This window comes from Galeopterus variegatus, unplaced genomic scaffold (assembly GCF_000696425.1).
Source record: "Galeopterus variegatus unplaced genomic scaffold, G_variegatus-3.0.2 Scaffold70, whole genome shotgun sequence".
Classification (NCBI taxonomy): Eukaryota; Metazoa; Chordata; class Mammalia; order Dermoptera; family Cynocephalidae; genus Galeopterus; species Galeopterus variegatus.
The window spans coordinates 857,872-872,041 of record NW_007726181.1 but is presented as its reverse complement, the minus strand read 5'-3'; the positions used below and the strand labels follow the sequence as shown (position 1 = coordinate 872,041).

Below are 14,170 nucleotides of genomic sequence, written 5' to 3'. Positions count from 1 at the left end.
GCGGCTACCCATTCTCTAGCCTTGCAGATCAACATGCAGAGTCCCTGGCACTCCCGCTGGCTCTCCCAGCCCCGCCGTGCCTGAGCCTGAGCTGCCCGGGGAGGACAAGCAGTCCCAGGGCCCCTTCCCCACCGCCCTGCCAGCCCCGGCCTCCTGCACAGAGGGCAGCCTTGCCGCCCACGGCCTCCCACCTGGACCTGAGCCCTCTTGCCCTCCACCCTCTCTGGTCATGGCCTGGCCAAGCCCCTCCAGCAGCTGCTTCTCCATTTCTCTGAGCTGTCCCCTGCCACTCAGTCCATGCTCTCTCTCCTTTCTCTCTCTCATGAGCGGGGTGAGACGGGGCTAGGATGAGAGGGTTCTGCTGTCGCTTCCTGCTTTCCACTCCTGACCATGAGCGATGCCGGGTCCAGGCTGGGGGGAGGGGGACCATGGAGGGGCGGCCAGAGCACAGGAGAGGAAGAGAGGACCCTCTGGCAGCAGTGGTGACAGAGGCATCCTGCCCGACTGAGGACCACAGAGGGCTCCCTGAGGGGAAGGGGCCCCAGCCCTGCCCTCTGCCTGCTGTGTTGTCTTGGACAGTGAGGGGCTCGGGGGCTCCTTCATGTGTTTAGGGGGATTTCGGGCCTGGAAAATGCTGCTGAGGTTGGAGGTTGAGAATGGAGAATAAAGCCTGCCATGTGCTGAGCTGCCGAGTGTGGGGGTTGGGGCTGGGGAATATTGAGGGGCAGACAGAGACCTGGGGAGCCTTGAGAGGAAGCAGCCCACTGGAGTGCACAGATGCAAGAATGGGGTTCCCGAAGTCACACCCTTAGCCAACAAAGAGGATTAGGAAATGCTGGCTTAGGGCTCTGCGAGTTTGGGCTGGGCTCTCCTGGTCTGGCCTGGGGTAGGGTCCCCTCCTCTTTAGCCTCAATTTGCCCCCCACTCTCTGAGCCGCCAGCGCCAGGTGTTGGTGCCCAAGGACAGACAGCAACCCAATAGAAAGTGTCCTCAGGAGAAGGGGACAGAGAGGGTTGCAGTGTGTCACATCTGCAGACTGGGGGGATTGGGGACATAGCACGTGAGGAATTAAGCCCTTCTCCATCCAGAGTCCTCTAGCCTCCCATCTCCTCCACCTCCTCGTGCTAGCAGAGGAGGCTGCCCGGGCTAGTTCATAGTGACCTCTGTGCTCTAAGGGAGGGGCTCACGAGACGCCTCCTCCTTCCCCACCCAGGGGATAGAGCCTTTTCTGTATCTGGGTATCCCCTTCTGTATTGGGGTGAATTTTACCAGGACCCAGCTCTGGCCAGAGAGGCAGCTGGGTATCTGCCTCTGCCCACGGCCGTCCGGGCTGCTCTCAAATACTGGGCTGTGGCCTTGGGGACTATGGAGGACAGGGTAGGTCTGGAACCCTCCTCAGGGGTTCCTATCAGACAGCTGCGATGGGGTCCTCTTTAACAAAGCCAAGGAAGGAGAGGGGCTTGCAAGTCTCAGAAATGCTGATTGTCCGTGTCCCCCGTTCACCTCAGCACACCCCTGGGTGGCATGGAGGGGCAAAGACTTGACCCTGCTTTTCAAGTTCAGAGGCTGGTAGGGAGGGAGGTGGGGAGAAGTTACCTGTGGTGCAGGGCCACCCACAGGCCCATGAAGTCAGTCTGCAGAGCTGTGCAGAAACATCTCACAGCGAGACAGGCCCACGAGCTGCGGCCGCTCACAGTCAGCAGCAGCACAAGGCAGTCTCTCGACTCCACACTCGCTCCTGGGCCAGAGCCAGGGTCAGAGCCCAGTTTTCCTCTGGGTGGAGGAACTGGGAAGAGTCAGAGAGAGGGCTGGGAGTGCCCGACGGCAGCGGGCAGCAGGAGAGGGAGGGGGTCAGGGGAGGCTCAGGGCAGCCGGTCCCGGCAGCTGGGAATTAGTCTTGTAACATTTCATGCTTCTCTGGCTGTTTCTAAACTAGGTGTCAATTCACAACAGGCTTCAAACGTCCCAGCACAGCTCCGGGCTGGGGGCCGAGAGGGAAGTACCTGTGCCAGACCTGCAGCCTAACCCTTTGCGAGAGCAGCCCCCGCCGCTGCCACCACTGCCACCCACACCCCCGGGCACCCTGGTGCAGTGCCAGCAAATCGTCAAGGTCATTGTCCTGGACAAGCCCTGCCTGGCCCGCATGGAGCCTCTGCTGAGCCAGGCTCTGTCCTGCTACGCCTCATCCTCCTCCGACTCCTGCAGCTCCACACCCCTGGGCGGCCCCGGTTCCCCGGTCAAAGTCATCCACCAGCCTCCGCTGCCCCCGCCCCCACCCCCCTACAACCACCCTCACCAGTTCTGCCCGCCAGGCTCCCTGCTGCACCGGCGCCGCTACTCCAGCGGCTCTAGGAGCCTGGTGTAGACTCTGCCTCCACCACCCTTCTGTCCCAGGAGGGCTGGCTGCTCCCCACACCTGGCACGATGCACTCCTGGTCACTGATCACCGTCGTGGAAAGAGAACCCCAGTCCCTGGCACCTGGGTTTGCCTTGTCCCACCATCCTCCCCTTACTCAGATGACCTCCCCCCAGATCTGGAGACACCACCTTCCTGTCCTGGGGCCTTTCACAGCCAGACGAGGCTCCTTGTCCTCTGGCTGCTGCTACTCTGCCCAGTTGGACCATGGGGAAAACTGGAGCTGAGGGTCTAACTGGCTTGCAGGCTTTGAGTCTGTTAGTGCCTGGGGCCTCCGGCTGGTGGGTAGGAGGAAGAGGCCAGGCCACCAGTGTGTCCTGCTCACACCCAGCACAAGGTGCATCTGTGGCCATGCTCAGGGGAGGAGGGCTGCCAGCTTCCTGGAGGGGCTGGTGGATTGGAGCATGAGGGGGGCCTTCTCAGCTGCCCCTGGCTCCCCAAGCCTGGCAGTCTCAGGAGGCTGTTACTTGGTCCCCAGGGACATTGGCTGTCCAGACCACATCCTTCCGCCTCCTCCCGGGGCCGCCTCCTGCTTTCTCAGGAGCTGCCCAGGCTCCAGTAAAGCTTCAGAAAGGGAGGAAGGAGATGGAGCACTCTCAGCTCTCTTTAGGTCAGTTCAACAGGGCTGTGGAATCTTGAGGTCATGAATCTACAAAATGCACCTTTGTAAAGAGGGTTCCCTAGTCCCAGACAATATCCAACTAACACCAAGTGCACACAGGCGCATGCACATAAACGTACGAGAGAACCAGGTTGGTTTCTCCCACTGTGGAAGCAGGTGCAGGGAGATGGGGTGGAAACTGGCCCAGCGGAGGTGGGACTTGCAAGACCTCCGTGGCCTCCAGGAGGGGCTTGGGTGCAGAGGTGGGTGAGAGAAGCAGGGACTCTGGAGGTGCTTGCATTTCCCCCACTGCCCCTCAGCCTTTAAATGTCCCCCATCCTGGGGAGGGGGCCAGATCCGCCTCCAGCAGAGGCAGCAAAAAGAGTCCCAGACCCTCAAAATTGCAAAGGAGAGCTAGGCAGGGCTCGCTGGCCTCCCAGGCCCAGCAGGATGGGATTGCCAACCTTAGGTGGCTCCACGGAGCCCAGGCTTTGGGGAGGGCCCCCTCCCTGGCCAGATGAGAGGAGCCCACCCTCAAAGTCCACAGGGGCAATACCGTGGCCTGCCCCAGTCATGGCCTTTTAGGAAGTGTCTGTGCCAAAGCTGGCCAGACTCTTCAGTCCTGTGCCAACAGCTCATCAGTGTCCTTCATTAAGATCCTCTCTCACTTGGAGCCTGTTGTTCAGCTCCCGACAGATGAAGAGAATATTGGCCAAGTCTAAAGCGAATATGCTTCTCCCCAAGCCCCTAACCCATGCCCCGCCCTGCAGTACCCCTGGGCCCTGTAGGAGGTGCAGATAACTCCCCACTCTGGGAGGTTCCAGATGACCTAGTTTTGTGTGTGTGCGCGCGCGTGCACGCACGTGCTCACTGGGCATCACCATGATGTCACCGATGAGTTTATTTCTAGCCCTGTCTCTGTCCGCCCATTTTCCATAACTTGTGGCCAATTTGCTGTCTCCCCTGTGGCTCCCGGCACAGCTGCTCCTCCCTGTCCTGTTGTCCCTGCCCCTCTTGTGTCTTTTGTAACTGGGATGCTTAATCAGAGCCTTTCGGAATGGGGTGGCTGACAGAGGAGGTGCACAGATTCAGATACCTCTGCTGCCCGCAGCCCGGGTGGCGTCACCCCTGAGTGGTGGAGGCCTGGCCGGAGGTGCCAGGGCTGGGGGAAGTGGAGTTGTGGGGTGGGAGTGGATGCCTCTTGAAAGTGGTGGTGAAAACGGTGTGAGAATCAGGAGGCGGGAGTTGGGAGTGTGCAGAACCACGAGTGCCACTACTGGTGGGGCCCTGGTGGCTGGGGCTGCTCAGGAAGGGCCCTGTCCAGACGACTCCACCCCACAGGCTCCTCACAGCGTTTCCCTCTCAGCAAGCGCCCTCCTTCCAGATGAGGCCAGAGGCCTCAGGGCTGGCACGTGTATGGACCTCTCTCTGAGGACCTGGCCTCTCCGGCGTCTCGGCACCCCTCCACAGTGGGGAGGCTCTCCCCCCGGGTGCTGTGGTGGCCACCTTGGGCCACGCTGGCCACTCTGCGTCCTGCCATAGGAAGCAGACCAGCAGAGCTAGTCCTGGTCCAGGAGGGGCTTTTAGTCCCTGATGGCCTGGGGCAGGATACGGCCAGCCCTCCTCACGGCTGGCGAAGCAAGAGTTCCCAGTCCCTGGTCAGCCAGCAGGCTGAGGCTGGGGCCCATCTCTGCCCCCCTGCCCAGAGATCTGGGAAAAGCCGCCTGTTCCCTCCCATGGCGGCGGCCGTGGCAGGGCCTCAAGCACTCCCAGAGGGCTCAGCAGGAGATGCTCTCGGATCCTCCTGCTCTCCCAGGGTTAAGGGGGCAGTCAAGTGCTGACTGAGCCCCTGGACCCAGTCACCCCAAGATTGCCCCACTCTATCAACCCTCTAGGCCTTACTTTTGGGGGGACCTGGGCCCCTCTCCTGATTTTATCCATCTGGCCCCAACTGGCTTTCCCACCCACTTTCAGGCAAGTCTCACCTCCAGACCTGAAGCAAGGCCCCGCCCGGTAGCTTGTCCCGGAACCCTGACTGTCTCCAAAGGCGTCTTGACTCCACACATGCTTATCGGCCCTCGGTCCTTGACCCCCAAGCCTACATGTCCCCCATAGCTGCCAGATCGTCTCTTTGGTAGGCTTCCCTGACAGCTGTCTGTGCGTCTGTCCCTGCGTTCTGCCGTGCATCCCTTCTCGCTGCGCACTCTGCCCACGTGCCCGCACCCTCTCGGGGAGCAGCCTCTCTAGAGAAAGGCAGGGAGGCTGCACCCAGCACCTGATCCAAATGGCAAATATTTTGTAACAAAATAGCCCAGAGGTATTTTATCTGTTCAATTCATAGAGTTTTAGAGATTATATTGAAATATGTCACTTGAGCGAACTGTGTCGGTTCAGTTTCTCCTTTCTCCCAGAGAGAGGCCCGCCTGAAATCAGAGTGTCTGCCGGGCAGGGCCTGGGGCGGCTACGGTGCCGGCTGGTCTCCTCCTGCCACAGTGGCCTCACTCCTTTACCCCAGGACAGTGTGCTTCGTGCCCTGCTGTGGCATGACTAGGAGGCCCTGCCTTAAATCAAGAAGCATGGGGAAGGGAAGGGAAGTCACCCAATGGTGGTGCCAGCAGAGCAGGGGCACAGGCCTGGCCCACGCCCCCTCCCCTCACTAGCACACACACAGCTTTTAAAAGCCAGCTGAGAGCAGGTTACAATGGAGACCAGAGGCAGCTTGGAGAGGAAGCACCTCAACGGCCAGTATGCATCCAGGGAGTAAGAGACGAGATTAGGACCAGCTCTGGCCTGCTTGGTTTTCTGCAATGGAGACCAGGGTATGTTGGGAGGTTGGGGGAGGCCATTCCACTGATCGCAGTTGGCCAAAGCCTCACGTGGTTTTCACCAGGCATCAGCTCCAAAGCCTGACTTCTAGCTGCAGGGTCTGGTTTGACAAGCCCCAAGGTACATGCTTCCTGAAATGGGTCAACACACACAGGTGAAAGGACTGGAGGAGCAATGTTGGGGAAAGTGCACAGAGCCTCAAAGAGACTTTAGCAAACATTTCCTGAGCCCTGCAGTGCTCCAGGTCCCCTGCTGGGAGCTGGCAGAGATGCCAGGAGTCTGGAAGGATCAGACAGCAGCCAAGTGGCTGCGGAAGGAGGGAAGACCGGAATGAGGGTCAGCAAGAGGCACAGGGCTTGGGTGAGTGCTCACAGCTCTGGGATGGGTGTGTGTGATAGAGTGACCTCCTGGCAGGGGAGAGAGGAGAGAGCCTTCCGCAACGCTAAGGCACCATAGCACCACGACACTGTGGGAGGAGAGCAACTGGCCAGGACAGCTGGTCCCAGGACACCTGCAAAGGGGGCGCCAGCTCTCCTGGTGACCAGAACTCTGAACACCCAGAAACCCAGACAGCTCTGTGCCTTCCTGAGGCCGGGCCCTACTGTCCCCTGTTAGAGTCAAAGGGGACATGACTTCACCCTTCTTCCCAGGAAATGGGAAATTCCAGCAGAAGCCAGCAGCCAGCTGTGACCAGTCCTGTCCTGGGAATTCTCTGACCCAGGAAGCTGAGCATTGCCCCTTGAGAGCACCTCTGAGGGCCCAGCTCAGCCCAGGCCTGGGAGAGGGCCTAGTGCCAAAAGGGTCCCTCTGTTGTCTGTGCTGAGATGTGGGTGACAGAACCATTGTCCAAATCTTCTGGCCCTGAGGTCATCTCAGGGGAGAGCCCGTCCCTCCAATGAGAGGAGACTATCCTGTTCTGAGTGAGCCTGTCTGGTGGTCCAGGAGCGTTGGGGTCCATCTGTCATCAGGATGGAGAGCTGCAGCCAGTGCTCCTCCCTTTATAATGACTCTTTGCAGGTGGGAGACTCAAACCCATCAGTCATTGACCTGGAGTGTTTCCAGCAAGGGGTGCCGGGATTGTCTGGCTTCTGGCTGAGAGCAATGGGCCAGAATAAGATGCCCTGCTGGAAACCAGGGCTGATTCAACAGGCTCGTGAATACCTGCCGAGAGCCAGGCACTGTTCTAGGTGCTGGGGGCACACGGGGAATGGGACGGGGAATGGGACGGGGAATGGGACGGGGAATGGGACGAGTGAATGTCCTGCTAGCAAGTTCACATTGGGGATGCCACCAAGAGTACACAAGACATGGACCAACTATTTTCACATAGTGGATGGTGATACAATAGGGTTGATGGGGAGGGGCATTCTAGAGTGAACAGTCAAGGAAAGCCTCTCCAAAGAGGAAAACTCAACAAAGTCAAGGGCAGGTGGACAGTTCAGAGACCACGCTACATGGTCAATGACCACATCTTTTCGAGGCAGAAACCAGGACGATCTGCCAAAGGACTATTTACTGATATTTGAATTTACTTACATGACAAAAATCTTACTAAAGTGTAAAAATGGGTTTAAATACCACCTTTATTGAGGAAATCATAAAACAGGTCTTCTAGAAAATCCAGGACGGATGGCCACCATAATCACAGACCAGGAAAAGAGGTGGATTGAAGGCAGGCGGTCAGGTGGCTCCAGCAAAGAGGCAGTGTAAAGGCAGGCAGCCCCGCAGGAGGACCCCAGCCACCAAATAGACCCCAGAAAACAGACACCAGCAGCACCAGGGCCAAGCTCCCTGACACTGAGCAGCTGCGGTCCAGAGCAAGGGCGTGCTTGTGTGATTCCAACGCTGATGGGGAGCAGCCCACTTCAGGGCTTGGTCAGCCTGCTGACAGCACTCTGTCCACCTCCTCTCCTGTCACCCCAAACCACGCAGACTTAGGTTTACTGATTTTAAATAATGGATGGACTCCGTGACCTGTTGGCCACCTGTCCCGGGGCTGACAAGATTTCACACCTCCATGTGAGCAACGTAAAACTGCAGCAAGGTTGATTTCTCCTGCAGTAGGGTGGGTCCAAGTCCCCTAACCCCAACCCTGACATGCATGGCTAATGACCATTGCTTTCTGGGAGTCACCATTGGTCAATGTATGGTGACACCAGGATGAAATAAATTTGCCAGCCGGCCGTGGTACCCTCACTGGCCACCTTGAAGGAAGGCATTTCGATTGGGAGGTGGTTGGAGAGCAGGAGGCCGCAGGCTGAAGATGTGGACGATCTGAGCCTGCAGACCTCCCGGTGCTCACCAGTGCTCACGCTCTGACCGCAGGGTCACCTGCTGTGCTCGTTAGCTCCCCACTGCTCTGCCCTCAGATGCTCAGGGCTGCTCTCCTTTGGGACTGCACACTACTCTGGCAACCTGTCAACCTCCCTGTCCATGGGGTCCCTCTCTTACTCCCTCACCTCCCACGAGCTCCCTTTCCTCTGACCACGGTGAGAACCACAGGGAGCCAGGTCAAAGGCACAGGTCAGGACCAGCAGGAGAGAAGGGAGCACGGAGAGTGTCCATCCCAGGGCAAAGCGTAGCTGCTCAGGAGCAAGGTCTGCTCTGCCCTCTCTCCGGGCAGACCCTGGGGGGTGAGGGCAGGGGAGGTGTTCCCTCCAGGAGAAGGCAGGCGCAGCAGAGCCCAGGGACAGGCCCCAAGCCCTGACTTGGAGTCAGGGAGGTTGGATGAGAAAGCAGGAATAGGGGGAGGGGGCAGGTCCAGAACTGGCCCCACCAGGAAAATTCCATTCTGGATGTGGCTGGAGGAGGAGGGAACTAAAGCTGGAGAGATGGGGGGGAGGGATGGGAACTCTTTCCTCCCCTCTCCCTCCCCCCTGCCCCCTGCAGGTCTGGATGGCTTCTTTCCCTTGGGAACCAGGCAGCCTAACCCCACTAGCCAGCCTCTAGTGCAGCTGTTCCATGACCCTAAGGACTGAGTGACTGCAAGCTTAACTGTGGGAAAACTGTAGGAACTGGCTTCAGGGAAGACAGGAGACCTGGCTCTTGTCCTCAAGTTTCCAGCTTCCTAGACAGACCTGCCTTGCCCTCCCCTTCCTGAGAACCCCCAATCCCCTTCCATCTCAAGATGCCTGGACTAGGCACCATCTCCCCTGAGTCCCCCAGGGGAATAGAGGGCAGGGGGTGAGGGAGCCTTGTCCATCTCCATTGGGAGGCCCAGAATCCCCAATGTCGGACCTGCAAGCAGACTCACAGGTTAGTCCAACTAACCAGGTTAGTTATCCTTTTGTGGATAAGAGTACTATTTAACTAAAGAAGTTATGAAAAAAAACAGAATAAGCCCAAAATAAGTAAAGGAAGGAAATAATAAAGACAAAAGCAGAAATAATGAAACAGAAAATACATATATGTTACCAGGCACAGGTCCAGCTGCCTGTCCCCTTTCAAAAACAAACCACTCAAAAGTCGAATGGTGACAATGGGAGTCAGCTTTTGTTCAGGAACACCAGTGACCTGAGCAGAGATGTTGGGCTCATCCTTCTCTCTGGCTAGTCCTCAAGGAGAGTGGCCAGGATAAAGCCACCTCCATGACTCAGATTTACGGAGGGGTTTTAAAAGAGGGTGTTGAGGGAATGGAACGTGGGAAGTGAAAAGCAGGAGAGGGGGTGTGAGCCGTGGGTGCCATGTAAGGAGCCGAGTGCACGGTCTCACCAAGGCTCCGTGTGGTTTCTGCCCCCGTCCTTGCCGCTGTCCAGGGTCCTGCTGGAGGGTGGGGTCAGCACGCCTTCACTGATGTCTTGCCTGATTTCCCGAGGTCTGGGTAGTGTGCACCTTGTGTTAAGTTTGCAGCTTCAGGCTGGCTGGAAAGCAACTTCACATTCATGTAAATAATGTCAGCTTGTCCCATGACCAAGTTTCAAAATATCAAATAACCGTGGGGAAAGGGGGAACTCAGAAAAACGCATATAAGATAAAAACTGTGTCCTTTTAAAATCTTTTAAGAGTCCATGCGGTTTTAGGTCTCAACATGGCTTCAGTCCTTACTCCAACACGTACAATAGAAAGGACTAACAAAGCCAAAAGTTAATTCTAAGAAATGACTAATAAAGTTTACAAACCTCTGATAAAACTGATCATGAAAAAAGAGTCAGCACAAATAAGTAAATTGAGGACCCACAAGAAGGAGGTACCTATGAATACTGCAGAGATTTTTTAAAAAATAGAATGATACAAATAAACTATAAACCTTATAGCAATAAGTTTGAAAATCTTCACAAGATGAACACTATCCTAGAAAAATGTCTTACCAAAACTGGCTCAAGAACAAATAGAAAATTTGAGATGTGTAACCACTAAAGAAATTGAATATGTAGTTAAAAGTTTATTCACACCACCCCCCAAAAAGACCCCACACGCAACACCAGGTCAGATGGTTTTACAAAATTCTACTATACAAGGGTACTTCAAAAAAATTCATGAAAAAATAAGTTAAAAGATAATACAAATCTTTCCATGAACTTTTTTTTTCCTTTTTGTCTTTTTTCGTGACTGGGAACGGGATCGCAACCCTCGGTGTCGCGCCCGCACCGCACTCAACCAGTGAGCGGACTGGTCTCTATATGGGATCTGAACCCTGGGCGGGAGCGCCGCCGCACTCCCAAGCGCCGCACTCTACCGAGTGCGCCACTGGGCCGGCCCTCCATGAACTTTTTGAAGTACCCTCGTACTCTGGCCCATTGCTCTCAGCCAGAAAGCAGTCAATCCCGGGACCCCTTGCTGGAAACACTCTAGGTCAATGACTGATCAGTTAGAAAAATTTTTAATATAATTCACCACATTAACATATTAAAGGAGAAAAACATTATGATCATCTCAGTAGATGCAGAAAAAAACAATAAAATTCAACACTTATTCTTAGCCTAATAAATGGTATCTATCAAAAATCTACATCATCTATCCCATTTAATAGTGAAATGTTAGGATTTCTATCAAAACGAGGAAGGAGGCAAAGATGCCCACTGCCACAACTTCTAGTTACCCTTGTCTGATCGCCTGTATGGAAAACCCTAAAGAATCAGGAGAGAAAAATGTTAGGATTAACACAGAGGAAAGGGAAGCCAAGTCTGGGAACCAGCCAGCTGGTTAAGGCTGCTCCCGCTCTGCCTGCCAGCCTGTTCTGGCAGCTCTCTGTCCCTGTCCCTATTCTCCTCCTGGGACCCTTCTCTCGGCAACACTCAAGTCCCAGCTGCACTTGTTGAGGACTTGCTGCCTGTGGGGGGTTACTAGAGAGGTGGGCACAGAGTCTGGCTGGGAGGGGATTGTCCACTGCCAGGCACAGCATTGCTGAGGTGGGATGTGGGCATTCCGGCCTCAGGCCAGGGCCCTTTCGGTCCTGCTGCAGCTGCCCTCGGCATGTTAGTGAGATGGGTGTGGGCAGAGAAATCTTCAGAATGTGATTGCGTCAGAAGCTTTGGCTGGATCCTTGCTACAGCGGCAAGGTTGGGCACTGACCCTTTAGAGGGATCAGGGCCATCAGGGCTCAGCCTCAGCAGGGAGCCAGCTCTGCTCCCGGTCTGTGACACCACCTGGCAATTCTGTGCTCACCTCCACAACCTGTCGCGTGCCAGAAGAGTTCCTCAGACCAGGTGAATGACCTGGCCTGCTGGTCAGGACACCAGGGCCCAGGGCACCAACCCACCTCAACCCCATGGACCTGCCAGGCTTGGCTCTTGTCCTTTTCTCTCCTGTCGTCCCCAGGACTCACGTCCTCCCAGCCCTCTGTATCCATGGTGGTTGACAAGTTTTTCATCCCTGTAAGATCCGATCAGCCCTCGCTACTTCACTGAGCAGCTAAACCTGCGGGGAAGCCACGTGGGCTCAGTCGTGAGGGAGCTGGGCACACGAGGACTGAGGCAGCCAGTCCTCACCTGACGCGGGGCAAGGGGAAGGGGGCAAGAGCAGGGTCGGGGAGGGCTCAGAGGGGTCAGAAGAGCGAGGGTGCGAGAGAAAGGAAAGGGCTCAGACAGGAGGAGCACGGGGCGGGCTTCCCTCCTCCCAGAGTGCCAAGGGATGCCTCTGACCAGGGGCTACTCCTGACCCTCAACGAGGTGCTTCTGGTCCTCTGGGAAACCAGGGGCTTGTATTTGTTACCTACTGCAGCGTAACAAATTACTCCAAAACTTTGTGGTTTAAAACAGCAATGCACGTGTCTTATCTCTCCTGTGGGTCAAGAATTCAAGGCCCACTTAGCTGGGCATTTCTGTCTCAGGGCTTCTCATAAGGTTGCAGTCAACAGGTCAGCCAGTGCCACCATCACCTGAAGGCTTGTCTGGGGCTGGAGGATCAGCCTGCGCGGAGGTTCATTCATCTGGCCAGCAAGTTGGCCACGGCTGTAGGTGGGAGGCCTCAGTGCCTTCCTCTTGGGCTTCTTTTGGGTTACTTAAGTATCTACATGGACGGTTTGGCTTTGGAGTTCACTTGGCTGTATGGGAGCTGCTGTGGCTTGACCCTTTAGATCTAGCTTTCAAATTACAGTTAGCCACTAGCCTTCTTTGGAAAGGGAAGAGTCTGGGTGGGAGGGGGACTTAAGTCAGGATTAATAAATAGCATCGAAAGTTCTACAGCACGGGAGATCCACATGTGAACAAGCCAGAGTTGATGGCCGTCCTGTGACCATGAGGCACTGGGACTCCTGAGACCACTGCCCTCTGCATTTCCCCCCTCCCCAAGCAAGGGTTCTGATTCCCTCCCCTGCCCAAAGGGTTTCACTTCCTCCCCTAAGACATAGGTTATAAACTCAAATACCTTCCGGCAAGAATGTGTGAATAGGTCAGGTATGAATAATGGGGAGTGGAGGGGCCTGTGGCAAACTGGAGAGGGTCTAAAGGCATTCACTTAGAATTTAAACATATGTTAATACCTTACCGGCCAGACAAATCATAGCAGCCAGATAAGTCCTCTGGCCACCAGTGTAAAACTCAAACAGCCTAGGAGATGAGATAAAAACAGACTCCAATTCATAACCTCACAGCTGCTCTTTGTGCACGCATGTGCATGTACACACACACCCACACACGCACACACATACAACACACACACGTGTTAGCGTTCTAGGCACTTTAAAGAGTAAAATTCTTGCTCCTTGCCCATGTTGTGGACCCATTATGAGTGGTTCCCAGAGCTGCGATGCTGGCCCGCGATGTCCCTTTCCCTGACTCCCTATTCCCTTCAGCCCCAACCCTTGGAACTAGTTTCAGGGAATAGAAGGCGGAGGCAGGGGTGGGGGGCTGCTGCAGACACTGCCTCCAATGCCCCTGTGCAGAGCAGAAAGCTTCCTAGACAGGCTGTGAGTTTACAGCCGGGGGACCTGGGGCAGCTGTGTGTACCGGTGACCTTACGTGGGCTAGGGAAGACGGGAGAGGGAGGGGGTGTCTGCAGAGACAGAGAGACTGAGGGTCCGGGCCCAGGGAGCTGCAGCAGCCTTGTGCCCCACCAGTGAGCACCTCTGCCGCACTGGCCTGCCACAGAAGGTGCTGCACTCCGGGTGCACGGGCCAAGGCTCCGGAGCAGGACGCGCTCTGGGGACGCGGCAGTGGCCGAGCAGCTGACGCTGTCCCAAGGCAAGCCCCTCTCGCGGAGCCGCGCCACCCCACTCGCCAGCGGGGCCACGGGGAGAAGGCGGAAGGAAGAATTTGTCCTCTAGAGGGTGCGCGCTTTCCCGGGGAAGGAAAGCGGTCCGAGCGTCCCCGGCCTGCGCTTTCCTTCCGCTCTCTCCGAGGGGGCGCCGCGCGCGGTCCCGGCGGATCCCGGGTCCGAAGGGAAGGCAGAGCGTGCGGCCGAAGCGCTTCTCCGCGCCCGGTCCTCTTGGCCTCCCTCTTTCCACCGGCTGGTCCGGAAGGGTGAGCGCCGGTGCACGGAGCGGTCCAGACACAGGCGGAGGGGCTGCGAGAAGCCCTGCAGATCTGCGCGGACGTGGCGCCGCTCCGAGGATGGCCCGGGGCTGGCGGGACGCAATCACCCTGGCCAGACCTCAGGTTTTTACTCTGCCCCTGGCAGTGGCTCTGGTGACCTCGATCTATGCCTCATTCCCCCCCCCGGGTGGCTTCCCTTGTCCCGGGAAACTGTCCGGGAGTGTCCCCCACCCCTTCCTTCCCCTCCACTGAACTTGCCCAAGCCCTGCCCTCCGCCTCCAGGGAGCCTTCCCCGGCCGGGGAGAGGAGGGAATACGAGTACTTTAAAGTTTGCACGGAGAAACTGAGTGAGAAGATAATCCGAATGCTCCCAGGGACGTTCTGAAGACCCCTTGTGAGGGGGGAAGGGAGCAGGAG

The 14,170-nt window shown here is 56.6% G+C and overlaps 1 protein-coding gene across 1 annotated transcript in view; it reads left to right on the top strand.

Annotated features, from left to right (window-relative positions):
- Positions 1-5,392, top strand: part of IQSEC3 (IQ motif and Sec7 domain 3) — a 122,759-nt gene extending 117,367 nt beyond the window's left edge. Inside the window, exon 15 of the mRNA XM_008577947.1 lies at positions 1,937-5,392. Within this exon, the coding sequence (XP_008576169.1) occupies positions 1,937-2,365 (429 nt within the window). The 3' untranslated portion in view covers positions 2,366-5,392. The remainder of the gene's footprint in view (positions 1-1,936) is intronic.
- The last annotated feature ends 8,778 nt before the right edge of the window (positions 5,393-14,170 follow it).